The sequence below is a fragment of the Scardinius erythrophthalmus genome (assembly GCF_964197995.2).
Source record: "Scardinius erythrophthalmus genome assembly, chromosome: 20".
NCBI classification, from domain to species: Eukaryota; Metazoa; Chordata; class Actinopteri; order Cypriniformes; family Leuciscidae; genus Scardinius; species Scardinius erythrophthalmus.
Window position 1 is genome coordinate 28,811,656 of NC_138240.1, and position 22,565 is coordinate 28,834,220.

Below are 22,565 nucleotides of genomic sequence, written 5' to 3' on the forward strand. Positions count from 1 at the left end.
GAGCCCACCCGCAGTCGCTTATATGAATGGTTCCTGCAGCCGGGGCGCCGCCAACAGGCCCCCGCCAGCGACCAGCCCCGTTCATCCCACAAGTTCATGAACGCACAATGTCTTGGTGCACCCCCTACTCAGCGTGCATTCATCTCTCCTCTTCAAGTCGCTATAGTTGGCAGTGCAGAGGAAAAGGGCTACACAAAGCTTCCCCCGCTAGAGGATGCCATCACCGCACATCTGTGTCCGCCCATGGCCCTCGGCTAGAAGAACAAAGCCTTCCAACCATCCAACCTCCACACGATGGCGGTCCTCCAAGTGTGTCAGGCTAAGCTCCCCCATGACATGGATGAGAACAGCCCAGACCCGGCGGCCTTCAAAGAGCTGCACAGCGCAACCGACCTTGCCCTGCACACCACTAAATCCACAGCCCATGCAATCAGGCTTGCTGTGGCCAATCTGGTGGTCCTTCAGAGATCAAGGACACTGACAAGACAGTCTTCCTCGACTCCCTGGTCTCTCCCTGGAGCTCATTTGGTCCTGCAGTGGATGGTTTCACAAGTGCTTCACAGCAGCTCAAAAAACATCACAGGCAATGCGTAATTTTCTGCCAAAGACAGCAGGCTCCTCAGCTGCTATTTGTCATCCCAGATCGACGCCAACTCAGCAAGCTGGTGACCAAGCCCACTCAGCCCCCGCAGAAGGAGGGTGTGAAGCAGCGCTTCCGCCCAGCAAAGCACTACCCATTTCCTAAGCACCAGGGCACCCTAGGCTAGAGCTGAACCTGAGCCGCCCAAGCAGTCCTGATGCTTCAGACTCAAGGAAGAGAAGGCTAAGTCCCACCGAGGCCAGACCACCACCAAAGTGTCCATCTGTGACAGAGGGGAGTTCGCGTCCTGAATTACCTCAACGATTGGCTGCTCTTAGCCATATCGAAGGACAAACTGTGTGCGCAAAGATCTCTGCTTCTCAGCCATCTAGAGAGCCTGAGGTTCAAAATCAACTCGAGTAAGAGCTCGCTGTCCCCCAGCCAACAAATCGCATTCTTGGTGGCAGTCCTCGACTCGTCCACAATGCGGGCATGGATTTCGCCGGATCATTCCCTGAAAATTCAGCAGTAAGCAACACCGTTCAGATCGAGGAGCAACCTCCCCTTGAAGAAATTCAGAAACTACTGGGCCTCATGTCAGCAGGCTCACCAGTAGTTCCCTGGGGCCTCTGCAACACTGTTTGAAGGCCTGCATCCCACCTCGAGCGTGGCGCGAGGGCCGTATTATTCTCAGGGTGAACCACGGCTGTACCAGAGCCCTGGCCCCCTGGAAATCGCCCCAGAAGGAAGGTAGTTGTATAAGACTCCTTGTAGCGATGCTACAATGTAAAACAAAAGAAACCCATATTTAATTAATAATGATATTAAATAACACCAAATGGAAACCTACACAACTTCATAACATTTATTAGAATTTGTACAAACGAAAAACTAAATATAGTAACGAAAAGAGATGGGGTTTGTGTGATTGAGAGGAAAAGAAAAGAGGAAGTAGAGAAGCGGAAGCGAGGGCCTGGTCGGGAAGTTTGGAATCAGCGTCTGGAAAAGCCAGGGGAAAACGAGGACGTTGTTTCAGCGTGTCGTGAAGGTACTCTGTGGGATTACTGTTCATGTGGAAAGTCCGAATTTCTGCGTTGAAATGATGGAGAAGGGACGCGCATGCACGGAGTAAGAGCGGAGTAGCTGAACGAGCTGAAATCTGCCTAAGAGAACTTTGACCCAGTGAAGTTGGAGAAGTTGCAGACCTGTGAGTGTTGGTTCCTTCTGAGACTCTTTTCCGACGTACAAGGTAACCCAACCCAAAAGGTAAAAAGAGCATTCAGTCTTCCCGAGCCCTCCTGGTTACCGATCTCTAAAACTCTGAACGATAACTTCAAATGTCCCATTGCATCCCTCATCGCAAAACAATTATTATTCTTTCTGTCCAGTACCTATTATTTTGTTTGAATTAATTTCGTTTTCATTATATACTTTTTCGTGTTTTGGGATGATTTTTGGATCTATTTGTGTTATTTATTTAAAAAGGCCTATTGTTGAACCATGATGGCCTGTGTGCAAACGCGCTGTATTTCATTTGTAAATAATCTTTTTGTTTGCTCATTTCTGAGGGCGTGTTTCTGGACACTAAGATACTGAATTATTTATTTATAATCTTTTGTTGTTGTTGCTATAAAACGTGAATGGACATTTCTGTTTCTTTCTTCTTCCCGTAAGGGTGGTTAACAGAAAATTATACATTTGTATGTCAGTTTTTTAAACTGTCTGGCACCCAAACTAAACAATTAAAAACTTGAAAAACCACTGTTAGAACCTTCAAGACTGGTTGCCAACGCACAACGTCCCAGCAGGCGCTCAAGGGGCACCATGTTCTAGTCCAATCAGACAACATGACAGTGGTAGCCTGTATAAATTACCATGGCGGTCTCAAGTGCAGTCTACTGAATAGACTGGCACACTGCCTCCTCCTGTGGGCACAGGACAATCTCCGCTCAGCATAAGCTTTACATGTGCCGCCCTCAGGGGAACGGAGTCTCCACCCCCAAACAGTCTGCATGATTTGGAGCTTTTTTGGCCAGGCAGTAGTGGATCTCTTCGCATCGAGAGAGAACACCCAATATTCTTTTCGAAGGAAAGGAACTCAGTGGCTCACAAGTGGCCCTCTCTGTGGCCGCCTTTATGCCTTCCCTCCGGTAGCACTGCTCCCTCAGGTCATCAGATGAATCAGGGAGGACAGATGCTCAGTCCTGCTTGTAGCACCACTCTGGCAGAACCAGCCGTGGTTTCCAGGAATGGTCCAGCTGCTATCTGCAGCACCCTGGCCAATCCCGCTGAGAAGTGACCTCCCCTCCCAAGTGGAGACTTCCTGCCTCGAGTTTGGCAGAGATCCTGCCAGACGACAGCAAAGGTGTTCTTAAACCCAGGCGTGGCTATGTGCTTAAATGTGCTCTCCACGCCCTTTAGGGCACAAGTTATCTCACTTTCTGCTCTCCCCTCTGCTGAGAAAGAGCAGACAGCACACCCACTCTGCCCAGTGAGGGCCTTTAGGGTGTACATTGAGCGCTCTAGCCAATTCAGGCAGATGGAGCAGCTGTTTGTTTGCTTCGGAGGCCACTCGAAGGTTCTGTCAGTTATGAAGCAGAGACTGTCCCACTGGATAGTGGATGTGATAGCGCTAGCCTACAAATATCTGGAATTGCAGTGCAGCATTGGGGTGAGGGCCCACTCCTACAGAGGAATGGCTTCCTCCTGGGCATGGTCTTGTGGGATATCCATGGCTGACATCTGTGCGGCGGCCGGCTGGTCCTCGCCGTCCACCTTTATCAGGTTCTACAACCTGGACATCCCAGGCACGGGTTCTGTCTGCCTAGATCGGCCCCTGCCCTCAGGTGGTCTTCTAGGGTGATCATACCTTCAATCTCCGGTCTCTGAACCGGAGTCTGCATTTCTGGAAATTCTAAGTCCTTAATCTCTTGTAGCCTCTCTTAGGCGTTCCCCAGGTCTACGGCCCCGGGCTACGGCCTCACAGGACGGCTTCTGTTCTGCGCTGGTAGCACAGCGTTTTGCAGTCCGTTCCCCATTAGTGTCAGAAATTTACACAATGCGAGTGAACTGTATTGAAAGGGAATGCTCCGGTTTACTAATGTAACCTTGGTTTTCCTGAGATAACGGGAACAAGCATTGCGTAGCTTGCCATGCTACTGCGTGTATACATGAGGCGACGTTTCCGCTGTTCATTAGAGAAAATCTGATTAAATGGCCTTTTTGAGCAACTTAAATAGGCAGTCGGCCCCGCCCTTTTTGGCGGGCTGAAAAGCCATTTGTCTGTGAAAAGCTTAGACGTGAACAAATCAGGCTTAAGTAATCTGAGAAAATGGAGTTCCCCATAAGCATCTGAAACTGACGCAATGCTTTTTTTATTTTTTATTTTTTTATTTTTTTATTTAGAGAAATAGGGACAGCGTACAATAAACATTAACCTCAAGGGGAGGGATGCATAGTACCAGGTTTTAGCTCAAGAGCTAATTTCCACCCGTAGTCCCTGGGCAGGCTGATGTTATAATAAAATACATAATACATCATACATACATGAATATTGGAATTTACATTGACCAAATAAATAATAATAAAAAATCAAGTCTTCACATGCACAACATCGGTCACATGTGGGTGCAAATTTGATTTGACAAAAGCCATTTCTTTGCCAGACGTGAGAACGTGTAAGAGTTTGTGCTTCTTATCAGCTCTATAGGCAACATATTCCACTGACGAGCGGCCACACAAGAAAAAGCAGTTTCCAAATGCTGTCCTGCGTTTAGGGATCCTGCATTCGCCTCGCACTGTAGATCTAGTGGCTCGAGCTGTTGTTTCAGAGCCCAAAGATATGAACTCTTTTAGTGGAGGAGCAGCGGTGTCATGGAGGATCTTATACATCAAACACAGATTAGTGTGGATTATCAGATTTTCAAAGCTGAGAAATTTGTATTTTACGAGGATATGACAGTGATGAAATTGTCTGCCTTTCTTATCGTGAATCTTTAGAGAACTTTTATATAATGACTCAAGTGGCCTGAGGGCAGATTTACAAGCCTGTGACCAACTTGTCATACAATAAAGAAAGTGTGGAACGATCATTGCATTTAGATAGGCTCCTGAGGCCTCGATATTAAGGGAATTTCGAATGTGTCTGAACTGTGCCATATTAAATTTGATTGTATTTGATAACTTTTTTATGTGCTTTTTAAAGCCTAAATTTGGTTCCAATTTTGCTTGTTCCCGTTATATCAGGAAACCAAGATTACGTTAGTGTTATGTGTGTTTTCAAGGTGCTGTAGTCACCAAGTTCCCTAAACGGCACTTAAAATGAGTGTACGTAAGAAACAAGGGAGAAGAGATATTCTGAACATTATTGTGTACACAGCATTTGTTATATTACAAATTCAGTGGAACATGATGTTTAAAAAAAAAAAAAAAATCAGGTCAGAAGGGGTTAAGAACGAAATAAATTGTACAGTTTTGTGAACTATCTTTAACACAAGTAGCACATTCTTTCAAATGTTTTATTGTGTTGTGTGATTTTAAAAGGCTGGAATAAGAGCAGCAAAACACACGTGCACACTCACACACACATGTTGTGTTTTCATGTTTTATGGGGACTTTCCATGGACAAAATGATTTTTATACTGTACAAACTGTATATTCTATCCCACTACACAAACCCTTCCCCTAAACCTACCCAAAACTTTCTGCATTTTTACATTTTCAAAAAACATCACTTAGAATGTTTTATAAGCTGTTTTCCTCATGGGGACCAAACATTTCCCCACAAGGACAAGGATTTCGGATAGTGCCATCTTTGTGGGGACATTTTGTCCCCCATAATGTAGGGTTCACACACACACACACACACACACACGCCATTTCTTTATTGCAGCTTTTCAAAGTCATTCATAAATAGAAAGTCAACAGGTATAGATTATGTGGGAAAAAAAAACCCTTAATAAGAAGACCAGCACTGGATGTCCCACAGAATGCGTTTCCCGGAACTGCCTGATTCGTACTATGTAGAACACGGAAGAAGTTGTGCAAACAGTCCACTGGATTTTAAATACAGTTTTGAAAAAATAAATTAAAATGGGAATATTTTTGTCTTGATGCTTAATTATCACAATTAATATAGTAAGATATGATCGGTGCTACAGATTCATATATTTACAGTAACAGCAGCAGTAGCATGTGTACAGCAAAGTAAGCAGAGGACCTCAGCATGTGTTCAGGGAACCTCTGTCTTATTTCTGGAGGAATACAGAGAACTGGCTCTGATTTTCGAAACACAGAGATAATAATACGCATTTTACCTTTGCTGAGTAAAAAGCAGATGATTTAAATCAATCTGTCACAGTATATAAATTACAGAATATGTGGCACACAGAATCCATGATGCATGACTTTAAAATTTGGAATATGGAATAGCAAGAAGTAAATGAGCATTAAAATGAGACAGTGATAAAAATTGACAAACAACATCAACAACAACATAAAAAAAAAAAAAAAAAAAACATTATTAATTAAGTGAACACTCATTATTCTGTGGTCTCTGACCTGATTGTATCACTTGAAAACATGACTCCAGAAATGGCACTCTCATATAGATAGGCTGGGAAGTCTGGCGCTCTGGAGCATCCTTACCAAAATAAAGAAGGTCAAGAATATATGAAACCCAGGTGGTACCTAGAGGAACATGAGTATAAAAACCTTTTCTTAGAAACATAACAATGGTAACAAGATAAGAACTGGCATACATAAAATTATATCAGTAGTACTGAATTGTTTTAAATGTCAGTTTGAAGAGAAAAAACATTTTATATTACCATATCAAAGCCCTATTTTCAAACAGGTGAAACTCGAAAAATTTGAATATCATGCAAAAGTTTATTTCAGTAATTCAACTTAAAAGGTGAAACTAATATATTATATAGACTCATTACATGCAAAGTGAGATATTTCAAGCCTTTATTTGTTATAATTTTAATGATTATGGCTTACAGCTTATGAAAACCCCAAATTCAAAATCTCAAAAAAATTGAATATTACATGAAATCAATAAAAAAGGATTTTACATACAGAAATGTCAGCCCTCTGAAAAGTATAATCATGCATATGTACTCAGTACTTGGTTTGGACCCCTTTTGCATGAATTACTGCCTCAGTGCGGAGTGGCATGGATGTTATTAGCCTGTGGCACTGCTGAGGTGTTATGGAAGACCAGGATGCTTCAATAGCGGCCTTCAGCTCTTCTGCATTGTTCTGACTCATGTCTCTCATCTTTCTCTTAGCAATGCCCCATAGATTCTCTCTGGGGTTAAGGTCAGGCGAGTTTGCTGGCCAAATCAAGCACAGTAATCCTATGGTCATTGAACCAGGTTTTGGTTCTTTTGGCAGTGTGGGCAGGTGCCAAGTCCTGCTGGAAAATAAAGTCAGCATCTCCATAAAGCTTGTCTGCTGAAGGAAGCATGAAGTGCTCTAAAATGTCCTGGTAGACGGTTGCGTTGACTCTGGACATGTTCATGTTCATGTTCATGTTCTTGATTTTTGGAGTTTTCATGCCATGCCATGTTTTTGTTTCATGTTTGGTTTTGTTTATAATAAATGGCACTTGGGTTCTCATTTACACTTGCCTCCAGTGGATCCTTTACAGAATACTTGACCTCCAACAATGAACCCAGCGGTTGCCCTCCTGAACTTACACAAAGGGAATCATCCCCTGGAAAAATATGTGGAGAAATTTTGTGGACTGTGCTGCCAGGTATAATTGAATGATGTGGCTCTTAAAGACATTTTTCGTTTTGGCCTGAACGATCCGGTGCGGTCCCACTTGCCAGGGGGAAAAATTCATTTTTCCCTGGCCCAGTATATTGACTATGCCCTTTTATTAAGTGGCTCAACTTTTACTGTGGGTTTGGTGGATGAGGAGCCCCGCAACCCTACAGTACCCGCCAAGTCTGAGTTTCTTCACATCAGGCCTGCCAAGCCTGAACTTCACGTCATGCCTGCCGAGCCCGAGCCATAGTACCATAGTCCCTTGATAGTGCCATGGAGGCCGCGCCACTGTTTCCATGTCTGTCATGTGATTCCCTGTTTGTCATGTGATCCTGCCATGTGTCTTGTCATTGGTTAATTGTCTGATCATTGTTCACAGGTGTCCCTTGTCTTGTCATTAGTCTGTGTATTTAAGCCCTCATATTTGCCATGTGTCTTTGTCAAGTATTGTTTCCTGTAGACCACTGTTTGTCCATGTCCATGTCCATGTCCATGTCCATGATTTTTTAGTTTTCATGCCACACCATGTTTTTGTTTTATGTTTAGTTTTGTTTATAATAAACTGCACTTGGGTTCTCATTTACACTTGCCTCCAGTGGATCCTTTACAGGGTCATATGATGAGGAATCAATTTTGGGACTTGTAGCCAAATTAGCTGAATGGGCATTTGGGCATCCGGTGCAATTGTGTAGTCTACATTTAATTTAATTTGTTTTTAAAATGTAAAATGAGTGGTGTAAGACTGGGGGAAGTTTTTACACTGGTTTATTTAATTTGTGGGCCAAATTACTGCAGCAGAAGTAGGGGAAGCTCATGTTTGAACTATTTTCTTTTATTCGGCAGGCAAAACTGGCTATATGGTTGTCACGGAAAAAATATTTTGAGTGGTGATGGGTCAACTGATGTGTTGTCTATTTTAAAGGGATGACTAAAATCTTGTATTAAAATTGAGTTTACTTACTACAAACTGGTCAATGACATGTGGAAATGTTAAAATACAAATGGGGAGGAAATCAATGTATTTGTGATGTTGATTATGATGGCTGTTTGCAAATCTATATTTAAGTGTAATTTTGTTTGAAAAGGGTTTTTCCCCTCCTTTTCTTTTTAATGTTACCGTTTTTTTTTTTTTTTTTTTTACTTTTTGTAAATAAACAGACTTTTAAAAGTCAAGTCTCTCTCTCTCTCTCTCTCTCTCTCTCTCTCTACCATTAGTTAACGTTAGTAATATGTGCCTTGTTTTACTTTCTTTGCAATTAACAAATCTGAACAAACTGCTCTTGCACAGTTTGCAGCTAGAAAGTCTTGGATGTGGCTTTATAAAGTGCATAAAGTGGTCATTTATGTAGGCTACCACTGTCATGCTGTCCGATCAGACAAGGACATGGTGCCCCCTGAGCTCTGACCGAAATCTCTGAAGGCCAGAAGCTGATCTCTATGCAGTTGATGTACCAGTTTGTTTGTCATTGGCTCCATCCAGAAGCCGAACGCCAGCCTACCGTCGCATAGGGCCCCCCATCCTGTCTTGGAGGCGTCTGTCACGACTACTTTCTGATACAGCTGATAAAAATAATACGATTTCCAGGGGACCAGGGACCACCTCTTTCGATTGTGTAAGAGCAGCCAATCGTCTAAGTAATTCAGGATGCGTACTCTAATCTGTTTCAGGGGAGAGAGGGCCACATCCATGCATTTCGTAACCATGCGCGCTCTGCGACAGTCAAAATGGTAGGACTGTAGTGGTAAGCCACCCACTCGAACGTGAATCTCAAGAATGGTCTGTGATGCCTGGCTCTGGGCAGAGATGGGTTGAAGGGGTTGAAGGGGTTGAGGGGTTGCCCACTGTGGCGGGGCTGATGCCTGAGATAGGATAATGATGTGGAGGAATGCTCTATCCGTGAGTGTGTATGCTTTTCATTTGGATCACAATGAAAGTGGAAGGAAGTCTCAGAGCACATACCACTGAGGGGCCAGACCCAGTACCAACAACAAACACATTTGTCTTGTCACATTGTCTTGTCTCCAATGGCTGAAACTTAACAGGGGGTTGGGTGAATACATGGTCGCTTTGGGAGTGGTCCAGCCTCGACGGGACTCAACCTCCTCTGCTTTATGCCAGAAACATCAGGGCTGCTTAGGCTGCTCAGGATCCAGCTCTGGCCTAGGGCTGGGTCCCTGACGTCTGGGAAACGAGTAGCATTTCTGGTTCGCCTCTGGTTCTGCCTTGGATTGGGGCTGAGTGGGCGCGGGAGCCGGCTTGGGGTGACTCAAGGCAGTGGAATAACTGGTCCGCTTTGTCAGGAAGTGGCACATCGCTTGCGACGACTTCTGGGCTGCTGTAACATGCTCAGCGAATCCGTCCACTGCCGAACCAAATAGGCCAGAGGGAGAGACTGGTTTGTTAAGGAGGGCCATCTTGTTGGCGTCCTTGATCTCAGTCAAATTCAACCAAAGGTGGACATTGAGGACCACCAGGTTAGCCATGGCACAACTGATCGATTGGTTGCACTGTGCAGCTCCTTAAAAGGCCACTGGGTCAGGGCCAGTCTCATTCATGGCACGGAGAAGATTGGACTGGTATACCTGGAGGACCGCCATAGTATGAAGGGCAGATCTAGATTGGCCAATGTGGTTGCGCCGTTAATCCGCTGCTTGAGGCTTGTTCTACGGTGAGCAGAAGGCTTCTTTCTTCTATTTGGAGTCAGTGAGATTTTCTTTGCGCTTGAAGGAGAAATATTCGGACTAAAATGGTCTTTCAGCATGACTTAAATAGGCAATCGGCCCGCCTGTTTTGGCATGCTGAAATTTTGTCTGCGCAGGTGCACATACGTGAACCAGTCAGGCTTCAGTATTCAGTTTTCCCCATAAGCGTTAGAAAATGTTGACGCAATGCGAGTGAACCGTATTGAAAGGGAACTCAGGAAACAGAATAATACAACCACGCAAAACACTGACGAGAGAGGACAAAAGACTAAACAAAACAGGAAGAATATATATCAGACTAAACGAGGGAACTAAAGAGATAATTAAGTGAATGACAGGTGAACTGAATGATTAATCAAGGGAACAAAGTGGAAACTAGGTCAAATGACAGGGAAAACAGGCAAACAGGAACCTATGAATTTAATTAAATTAAGCCAAAAGAGAACTCGGCCAAATATTGTCCTAACATACCATAATCATACACCAATGGAAAGCGTATTTATTCAGCTTTCATGTGATGTATAAATCACAATTTCAAAAAATTGACCCATGTTTTGTGGTCCAGGGTCACATATTACATGTAGCTACTATAGCAATTACTTTAAATTATGCATACTTACATGCAACTAACCTTAAACACAACCTAATCCTAACCCTCTTGTAAGTACATGTAATTAATTATTATTACTCACTACTAAAATGTATAATTACACAATAACACAGACACCTTAAAAAAGAGTAACCTAACTCTTTATATATAAGCTAATTAAACAATAAGTTATTCATTACAGTGACAATGAATGAACTCGTTTGTATATAGTCTATTAATGTATTAACCACAGTTTATAAACATTTAATTAACTATAAACTAATAGTTTGAAAATGATTTGTAAATACTTTATTACTGTATACTAATTATAAAAGTGTAACCCATTTCTTATTATTATCACAGTAGACAGTTTGAAACAGAAATATTTTGTAACATTGTCTTTGCCATCACTTATGATCAGTTTAATGCATCTTTGCTGAATAAAATTAAAATCTATAGCACAGTGGCTATTTTTCTTTAAACCTGTAAAAGTTCATGCAGCACCCTCACCTGCTTTGGGGTAAGTGGCGATAAGAATGTCATCAGGTCTTGCTTGAAAGTTTTTCACCTTTTCCCAGTTGTCAGTGAAGTAGTGGATCATAGAAACACCCTCAAAATCAAACAACTCAGGTCGACTAGGTAGTTTCATCTGTAGTATTAAAAAGTGTCAGTTTAATGCTGAAGCTTTATGCATGGTCATTATTAGATAATCATCACTGGCCATCAATGTCAAAACCTGTTAACAAGCAAGATTTCAGTAACAAAATCAATTAATAGAGTAATAATAATAATGGAGAAAACAATCATGCTTTTAATTGTCCTAACTTGGTACCTTAAGGATACATGAATAACTATGTATTAATACCTGAATCAATACTTTCTTCAACATGAACTAATGAGTAGAGAACGCACAAACTAATCAAGAATAAATGAAGAGCTAACCTTACCTATGATTGGATTTATGCATGAATAACGACAACCTTAACTTCATTGTTAGTACATGTTTGATAGTTAATGCATTAATTAACATTTAGGGGAAAACTAAACCAAACATACTTTATAAGAATATATGAGAAGTACTCTAACTTTGAATTAAACTTCTATAATTGGTTACACTTTATTTTAAGGTAGCGTAGCAACATTGTACTTAACTCAAATAAGTACTGAGTAATATTAATTAACAACATGTACTTACTGTAGAGTTACGGTTAGGCTTAGGGTTTGGTTCAGGGTCAGTTACTTGTAATTATGCATAATTTACTGTTATTACTATAGTAAGTAGATGTAGTAACGTGTAAGTGTTACAGAGTAATTTAGTATTGTCATAATGTAAAATTGTGCCATCTGCAGCTTCGTCATGAACTTCACTGGATAGTAAATTAGTTCACCATTATTTACATAGATCCTTATCAAATGTATAACAGGCTAAATACACTAATAACATCAATAATTTGACAGTCTTTTTTGCATGATTATTTCCATTCAAACTCACCCTACTGTGGCTTATACACAGCTATACAAAAGCCCAAAATTTAAAATAAAATAAAATAAAATAAAATAAAATAAAATAAAATAAAATAAAATAAAATAAAATAAAATAAAATAAAATAAAATAAAATAAAATAAAATAAAATAAAGGGGTTGCAGGTTCCCAAAAGAACTAACCAAACATTAATCATATACACTACAGTTAGGGGAATGTTTGCTTGGTACCACTTTCAGTTCACAGACCATGAACCATACTGTATCTCTGCTCTGTGACTTTTTGAAAAGCCACCAAATGACACTGCTTAACATCACTGACCTGGGCTGAGTACTATGTGTACTATTGCATGTGTATTTGATGGTAAGTTCATATTTAGTCATGACCTGATTTTAGTAAGTTATTAACAGTGAGTCAACTATGATGTGTCCCCTCAATTACAGTCATCATGACACAATAATGCATTGACAAGGCATGGGCTGATATTAGTGTATGGGTAATTAATGAGTTAGTAATGACGTGCCCCCTCAAGTAAAGTCATGACACATTCATGGATTTACAACACACAAGCTGATATAAGTGCATGAATAGTGTAGCAAAGGTCGTTGTTATAGGAAGAAGGAGGTGGGAATCGGCGAACATTTATAGACTTTAATAACAAAATAAAACAAACACAAAACCAAAGTAAAGACAGCAGCCCCTCACGGACGACTGCTGTCACATATAATAAAACAGAACATAAAACCCAGTCCTGGCCTCTCTCGTCCTTCACTGTCGTCGCTCCTTCTTTTATGCTTCCGCTCCTCCATGAGAGATATGATGGATCCACAGGCGCAGACGAAGAGCTGAGGAAATCGAGCGACATTGCTGGCACTGGAGGCCAAGGCGATGCCGTGCCGAAGAACGTCAAAAGCGAAGCCAGAGAACCCGAGGGCTGAGGTGGAGCCGGTGTGATGGAGGACAGAGGCAACACAGAGGGGAAGGAGGAACCCGCTGCAGCCGTAGGGGTGGAGGAATGGAGTGCAGCAGATGGCCCGCAAGTCCGTGGCGGAAGTGGTATGACGACTGAACAAGGGGGAGCCGGCAGGATGAGGAAATACGGTGGAGCCGCAACGACAGGTCGATGGGCTGAGATGGAGTGAAGAGATCCGAGGCCGGAGACGAAGTGGCAGGATCCTCTCGCACTGTCGATGCTGGTGGTAACAGGACCTGCGGCTCGACGTCATAGCAGAGCTTCCACGGAGATGGCGCAGTGCTGTAAACATCCGGCAGCGGCAGGGCTGGAGGACTGGCTAAATTTCGCGGTGATGGTGACAAAAAAATCTTGACAGAATCACAGTCCATGCAGGTTGATGAAAATTAGTCATAGTTCATGGTGCTGTCTAGAAACAGTGATGATGAAGGTACCGGGTGGGAGTCGCTAGCTCCTCACTGGAGTTTATCAGCCTGTCCATAGTCACTTCTCCCTCGTCCACTAATGTTGTGGGCTCACACCCCTGGTCAGACTCATAGTGGAGCTCCACTTCCGGGGCGAGGGTCGGCTCTGTCCTCTTTCCAGTCCATTCCGGTGGTGTCTGGGAGGTCAGCGGGGTGATGGTAATTAGCCCCTATCCAGAACAGTGACTTCAGGGTCTCATCATCGAAAGGGCAGGTGACAGCGATACGGTACAGCTCCTCAGAAAAGGATAAAAAATCGTGGCTCTTCTGAGCAACGGCTGCAAACTTTGCTGCGTAATCCGTTGGTCCGATATTCTGTAATGCTGATATCCACAGAAGATGAAGATGATAATAATCCAAGGTTTATTAAATAATAACTAATAAGAGAGCCAATATGCGAGACAGTGTCGAACACAAACAATACCGGACAATGATCAAAACGAAGGGTACTGTAACTATCTGAGGCTGTAAATCGATAGTCTATGCATTTGTTAAAGTCATCTATTTCCATTATTTCAACATATTTTAAAGAATACTTCTATTTTTATTATACTTACATTTATTCTAATTATATTTTACTTACATTTTATTTATAATAGTCTACTGATTGGTCTATTGATTATTTTATAATTATTTTTAACACTTTATCATTTAACAATTATTTTATAAAAAATAAACCACTTCTGGCATTTACATTTACATTTAAACTGACACCTGCCATGGTGTTTCTTATTTGTCATCTCTAAATTTAGATGTGTGTCCTCAGCCAATGCTGAGGTGCTTTAAAGGTGAAGCATGTAGTGCCCACCTAGCGAATTTACAAAAATACAGCATATTTTGTTCCTTTCGCGCTTCACGCCTGACTCGACTCAAACACATCTCAACAGGTTTTACGGGTGCTTGTGAAGGTATCAACAGGTAAATGTAGGCTACTTTCAATAAAATGTCAAACATATTAGGAAAACTTTAGCTGTGTTTCTATGTGTCATGAGAATAAGCAAATAAGCAGCTAACATTCTGTATAGAGTGAACGCGAAACCCATCCAAAGTATTTGCACCAGGTGCATTTTTATCATAACGCGCACCCAGCATACCTGGTTAAAAAAGTCACTGCTCACCACTGCTGTATAGCCTACAGTAATAACAACTTTTTAAAAACATTTTCACGTGTTTTATGTTTTTTTTTATTTATGTTTTTATAAAACATGTTTTATTTTATGTTTGTGCTTTTAAGGTGCATTTTGCATTATAGGCTAATTAGTATGTTCTTTCTGCGAATGTAATTGTTGCAAGAGTAATAGGTTACTTGATTTTTTCTTTCTTTTTCATATCGTTGTGTACGTTCACCCACAATGGTATATTTAAGAATTAACTGGGAATTATCACGTTGTGACGGCAGAACTTTTTGCGAACGTGTGCAAAACAGTCCCACACCCTCTTTAGGCCCTGTTATATAGTACATACAAACATTATTACTTTAATTTAACATGAGTAGTTAATACGTGACGATAACTTTGTCTCTTTCATAATTATGACCACCGCTAGCATAGCTAGCGAAAGCGGTCATATAGGGATTGTCAAAGTTTTTTTTTTTTTTTTTTTTTTTTGTCAATCTACTGAATTTTCCGTCAACGATACCAGGGACACCGAAACACCGGGGAACATGAAATTTGGTGAGCATGTAGCCCCACTAGACTTTTACGGAAAAATTTCGTTTGGTCCCCGGGGGCCACTCCCCCCCCGCGCTGGGCCCCCCCAAACCCAAAAAATGCAGTTTTTCCTAAATAACTACCTGAACCGTGGCACCGAGGATGAAGAAATTTGCAAAGTATGTTGGTCTTAAGGGCCCACATCAACCTAGCCCATAATCGATTGTCAAAAGTTTTTTAGTTTTTTTTTCCCGTCAATCTACTGAATTTTCCGTCAACGATACCAGGGACTCCGAAACACCGGGGAACATGAAATTTGGTGGGCATGTAGCCCCACTAGACTTTTACGGAAAAATTTCGTTTGGTCCCCGGGGGCCACTCCCCCCCCGCGCTGGGCCCCCCCAAACCCAAAAAATGCAGTTTTTCCTAAATAACTACTTGAACCGTGGAACCGAGGATGAAGAAATTTTTATGGTATGTTGGTCTTAAGGGCCCACATCAACCTAGCCCATAATCACTCATTTGTGATTTGCGCCCCTCCCATAAAAAATGAAAATGCAATATTATTCTGCTTTAATCGCCCCTATCTTCAGTGGAGATGTTCAGAACTGCACCATATTTCATGTGTATGATTAACTTGACATCCTCTGGGGGTATGCTAAGTTTCGTAGAATTTCATCCATGGGGGGGTATAAAATAAATTCATTTATGTGCACATTTAGTGACTGTACACTCATCGGCCTGTAGATGGTGCTGTTGAGCGAAGGGTTGCTGGTTTAGGATGATACTGTCACACACACACATGCAGGAATACAAACAAACGCAAGCATGCACACACACTGACATCCACACGCACAGACACACACCCATACACACACATACAAATCCACATGCACAGACACACACACACACACAAACACACATGCGCACACACAAACACACACACATACACACACACACAGACAGACATGCACATACTACTACTTTTTTTAGGTATATACATAAACACGCAATACAGCCAAATTGCTCCACGTCATTTATTTTTGTGGAAAGCCAGTGCAGGCCTGAGCGGCGGTCATATTTTGTACCACCATGCGGTACATCTAGTTAATAACAGTGCTTGCTCATATCTTGTCAAAAGTTCTTCATACCATGATCTGAGGCCATATTCACAAAACATCTTAAGGCTAAACGTAGCTCCTAACTTGCTGATTTAGGAGAAACTCTTAGAAATAATGGGCGTGTTAGTCCTAATTTTAGACTCCTAAATTGTTGTCTTAAAAGTTTTTCACAAAGCATTTTAGCACTAAACCCAGCTCCTAAATCTGTGAACAGTTAGGGGTAGTCAAGAGGACTCCTAAAGGCAAAAACACCCCAAAAAATCTTTGAAATAAAATATATATATATATATATATGTAGCGTAAAATAAGTGTATTTGGCGTGCTGTCCGAGGGGAGGGCTCCGAGCTCGGAATTTAGCCCAAACCCAGAGTACTTCCCCCGTAGAGTGAGGAGTCGGGGTGGCGGAGGGATGCAGAAGTCGAGGTAACTTGGTGAGTCGGCTGTATATGCCTCCTCTCGAGCTGATTAGATAGACCATTTGAATGTGCTCCCCATGAACTTTGTTTATAAAACATAATTTTTCACTTGAATTCTGCAATCTCTCGAGATGCAGACATAAGAGGCTGACAATTAGCTGAACATATACTTGTTTAATTAGTGACACTTAGCCTACATTTATTTTAAAACCTTTATTTGAATATGGCAACATGATACCTTGTTCTACAATATTTCTATGATTAAATCACTGACAGATATCCCTCCCCTATCAGCCAAATACTGTGTGCATAGTTAGTAAGTGTTATATATTACTATGTATTTATAGTTATAATAACATAGTGGCTAAAAGAGAATTGTTTGAGAAACATGGTAATCTGGTTAACAAATGGAAAATAATTTATAAATCAGAAATTGTGGGCTTTAATACTTTAATAAGACTTTAATAGCCCCTGATTCATGGTTAGACCTGAAACACCAAAGAAGTTCACATTCTGTGTATAATGATGCTATATAATTTGTGTACAACAACATATGTGATTGACTACTGGAGGGTATCTAACCCAAACAGTATTTAACACACATGGTTTAACCCCTAAGGAAACCGACAATGTTCGAGACTAGATTATTGGATTATTTCTAGTGAATTATGTAATGATGTCTCAGATTGTATAATTTCAGTTTCCCCACTTACCCATTGGTTACTCTGTCCTTATCAATTTATATGAAACCTCAGATCTCTCCTAATTTTGGGAAATTCAATAATGACTTAAAGAATGATAGATTTTATCAACATGTGATATCTCTCATTGAGGAGATTTAAAAGGTAGATATGTCTAACAATCTAACTGATTGGGAAAATAAATTCATTGGCTGTTAATACACAAGAATCAACAGGAAACACAGCAAAACGTGTCAGGTTACGTCTGTAACCATGGTTCCCTGAAAAGGGAACGAGATGCTGCATTGGAAGTTTAGGACACTATGGGAATGCGTCTGCGTGATTGACTTTTGAAGCACGTGTGAAATCAGTCCAGTCCAGATGGAATGACATAGGCGGGTGACGTCATGACCAAACAATGTCAGCTTCTGATAGGTTTCCGTCGGTCACAGGCACGCAGGAAGTACGGTAGGGCAATGCAGCGTCTCGTTCCCTATTCAGGTCCAAAAGTGTTTGAACTTTGAGGGAGTTCCATCTGCTTTTCGGATGCTAGTGAGAAAGGTTATGGCATTATATCCTATTTACTTCTGCATAATGATTAACAACTTGCACATTCCTTTCTTCTGATGAGTAAAGTGACACATTAAGATCTATTACTATCCTTATCCAGAGCTCACAGCTGCCACACTTGCTAGTCATATGGACAGGTTGTGGAAGAAGGAACTAAAGACGCAATTTCAAGATTCTGTTTTATTGGACTGACAGCACCTCAGTGCTTAAATACATTCAGAATGAGACTTCAAGATTCAAATGCTTTGTGGCAAAAGGAGTTGCTGAAATTTTATAGGTGTCTGAAGTCACACAATGGAGGAATGCAAATTCATCTATTAAATCAGCTGATTTAGTATCCAGAGGTTTAAAGATGGATTCATTTTTGAAAAGCCTAAAATGGATTTCTAGTTCTTCATTTCTTGTTCGACCACAAGAGGAATGGCCAATGGATACTTATATTGGAGTATCCTTGTGACCCAGAGATAAAAGGGAGTTTGAGTTCATCAAGAGTTTGATGGTTTGTTAATCACTACTCTTCTTTGATGCAATTGAGGAAAGCTGTAGCTTGGATCATTCGACTGAGAAAGATTCTAACTGACCTCTGAGAAAAAACTGATCTGACTGTTCTGATATGAATAAGTCACAAAAAGAGATGACGTTAACAAGAAAATGCATAAGTTCAGATCCAGTGTGCCTTCAAATGAGTTGTCTTTGGAGGAAATGACAAAGGCTAAATTGGAAATCATTCTTTTTTGCCTCCCAAAAATATGGCTAGTTTATGAAAAGAATAAGTACAGAGTAGTCCCCTCTATAGACTCAACCCAGCACTCCACTCAGGTGTCATCAGAGTTGGTGGACATTTTGACAAAGAGTGTAGTATGCAGGTGTCTCCATAGAACTACAGGTCATTAGCAGATGGCAGATTTGCCACAAGACAGAGTTACTTCTGACCACCGTTCACACATGTGGGAGTGGATTGCTTTGGTCCCTTTGAGATAAAGTTGGGAATAAGCATTATTAAACATTATGGAGTAATCTTCACATGTTTGACGATTAGGGGTGTTCACCTTGAAATATCAGCATCTCTCATTAATTCGTGCATTAAGCCGCTTTATCACACGTCGAAGAAAAAAATATGAGATTCGTTCGGGTAATGGAACTGACTTTGTTGAGGCTCAGAGTGAACAACAGGATGCAATGAGAAATTGGAACCACGATCAGATCAACACATTTCTGCTTAAGAAAGGGATCCTGCATGGTTCGCACTTTGGAGGAATATGGGACAGATTTATAAGATCAGTAAGTAAGATTTTGAGTTGTATTCTTGGCAGAGAAAGTTTGGATGCAGATGGTCTCTATACACTCTTTTGTGAAGTTGAGTTAATTTCTAGTAATCGTCCTATATCCGGAGCATCTATGGATATAAATGATTAGGAAGCGCTTACTAAACGATTTGTATTCTTGTATTCATGGATTATGGGAAGGATTATTCACACCATACAAGATAAAAGAGGGTTAACATGACAAGTGAGACTCAAGACCAAGAATACATACTTGAACAGGCCCATCTCTAAAATTTGCCTTCTTGAAGCGGAGGACTCTAAAAACAGATTCATGACTGACTTATGAGAGCTCTCAAATGACTTACTGACATTTTGACAGATTTGCTTGACTAAAGATTTTGACTAGAGACAGTTTATTTGACATATTGACTTTCTTCTGTTGATTATGGACATTGCTCACACATTGAAGAATTGGACATTTGCACACATACACATTTGTGTATACATACAGTATGTATTTGTGAAAATAAGATGCAATATATGCATCTATGAATGTAAACGTGATTTATTTGGATTGTTTTGGTGTGATTGTGTTGTGATGGTGATTATTACAGTTTTGAATGTAATAATTAGGGGCTGGAATGTAAGTGCATGAAAGGTTTAATGTCTCTTATTTTGAAAATGTGTCACTTCTGGTTAGTTGACATGATACATGGGCATAGGTGAGTATTTTCTTGACAGTTTCCTGTGTAGAGGCACATAGGTAGGGAGTGAGTAGTTATTTTTTTCAAATTGTGTTTTTTTTTTTTTTCTTCTAATTTTGATTAGATAAAATAATCATTAATCATCCAATCCAGTGTAGGTCATAAAGCTGCAGGTGGCAAACATTTAACTTAGGACAATATTATTCACGTGATATTCAATAATTATTATAATTATATAATTACAATTTTTTACATTTTATTCAAAGTCAGAGTACTTGTTGTTGATTATTATAGAGCCTATTTGATTTACTTTACCCCTAAATGTTAATTAATGCATTAACTATCATTTAATGAAGGTTGCATTTATACACGCATGAATCCATATGACTCCAGACGTAGTTGAGGTTAGCTTATTCATTCTTTTTTTAATACTTTATTTATTGGCATTCATAACAAATATACAGAAAATCCACTATGTAACAAGAAAAAGGGAAAAGGAAGGAACATTCTTAACCCACTCCCACAATATTTCCCCCTTCCCCTTATAGCCCTTTACTCATTCTTGATTAGCTCATGCATTCACTACTTATTAGTTCATGTTGAAGTATTAGTTCAAGTAATTAGCACATAATTATGATTATGTACACTTATTGTACCCATAACTTTTATAAATAAAAATATATTTCACAATTATTTCATAATTATATTTCTAATGTTGATTAATGGCAGAAATATCCATATGATAAAGTTGATAAATGAGACTACACCATTTAAAGTATACGCTACTGAAAGTACACTACTTTCTATAGTGCCTTTAAACTGCAATCATGTTATTTCCTTTATTTCCAAATCATATGTTGTCAATGATTTCTCATTTCTCAACTCACCCATCCTCATTCCCAAATTTTCAAACCCAACAGTGAATGAAACAGCTTTTGATTTATACATCAGGTAAGGTATTTCTCCAGTTATTTCCTAAAATAAATTCAAGAAATGTATTTACTCACTGAGGACAAGTCTGGGATTTCCATTATGTTGAAAAAGTGTTGTTCCTGTAAATCTCTTGATCCTTTTTGTTTGCTCCTCTCTTCTGCGCTCCTCAAATGTTTCATGCAGCTCTTCCGTGTTAAATTATATGACGTGGTGTAATAATGCAGTGCTTATCCTCTCTCTGCACTTTACACTCAACCTCAAACAACAAGTTATGTAAGTTCAGACAGCCTTTCCTCTATTAACTTTTCCACAATGATTATCACAGAAATCTGAGTCTCTCTCTCTCTCTCTCTCTCTCTCTCTCTCTCTCTCTCTCTCTCTCTCTCTCTCTCTCTCTCTCTCTCTCTCTCTCTCTCTCTCTCTCTCTCTCTCTCTCTCTCTCTCACCCCACCCCCATCCCACACACACACTTACACATAGGGGGTGTGGCCTGAAGTCTGGATATCCACCACAATATAAGAACTTTGGTCTTCATAGGATACCCAATTTAGTTGTGGTCAAACACAAACACACACACACACACACACACACACACACACACACACACACACACACACACACACACACACACACACACACACACACACACACTTTTTTTGAACTTTCCATGCACTTGTATTGTTCTTATTTCCTCATGGAGATTGTTGGCTGGCCCCCAGAATGTAGGTGAATATTCTTTTGTTACATAATATCCTACTTTATCCACAAATTCTTTCTCCTTAAAAGCTTTTTAAGTAGAGCACTGCTATACCTTTTAGAAAACAAACAAACACACAAACAAACAAACAAACAAACACTTTGTTAAAAGAAATTTGATTTAATTTATTTATGATGTTATGACAATAAGACTCTTCCCAGGGCCAGTGGAGCCCCTCAAATACTAGTTTTTGGTTGGTACAGGAGATTAGTGTTTTTCTTGGAGACTTGAAGCACCCCCCCACACCCCCCTTCCCCCTTCCCCCAGTGGTTCCAGATTAGTTCCTGTTAGGCTGTGTTTTCTTTCTGAAATCCTGGAACTCTGTGCAGAAAAATCTTAGGAATGTATTTCAACCTCTCTTTCAGCTCCTGTAATTATCATTGGCTGCCTGTCAAGTGTCAAGTGACTGACAGTTTCAGAAGACTGACTGATAGCATAGCAGCTAAAAAGCTGGAGCGAAACTGCAGGGGCAAGCTCATCAATGACATTACAATTCAATCAGCTTGATCTAAAGAAAAGGAAAAGGAAGAATGATTTAAAGGGTCACAACATGTATTTTTTTTTCTATTTGAAAATTCCTTTAGGTTAATTTATAATGTTAATTAAGGGTTTTCCACAGAAAGAAAGTACCCATATATTTACTAAAATTGTTATTTTCAACCATCAGTCTGACCATCTGTTTGAAATGATCAGTTTTAAGGGGGATTCTCCTATAAGGATTGCCAGTAAATGGCCATATATGGTTGGCTAACATCATTAGATATAAAGAAAATATCAACATCCCCTTGTTATTGCACTTGACTAGTGTCTGAAAACATTATCCATATAAAACCACCATTAAGACAAAGCATTGTGAAATTGTTTACTTACGGTTTGTGAAGTGAACATGCCAGGGCCTTTC

At 40.5% G+C, this 22,565-nt stretch overlaps 1 protein-coding gene across 1 annotated transcript in view; it reads right to left on the minus strand.

The window, feature by feature from the left end:
- The window catches only part of LOC308681174 (cytosolic sulfotransferase 3), a 26,741-nt gene extending 5,452 nt beyond the window's left edge, over positions 1-21,289 (minus strand). Inside the window, exons 1-3 of the mRNA XM_081349831.1 lie at positions 20,982-21,289; positions 11,160-11,298; positions 6,140-6,268 (exon numbers count right to left, since the gene is read on the minus strand). Of these exons, the coding sequence (XP_081205957.1) occupies positions 6,140-6,268; positions 11,160-11,298; positions 20,982-21,086 (373 nt within the window). The 5' untranslated portion in view covers positions 21,087-21,289. The remainder of the gene's footprint in view (positions 1-6,139; positions 6,269-11,159; positions 11,299-20,981) is intronic.
- Positions 21,290-22,565: the final 1,276 nt, after the last annotated feature.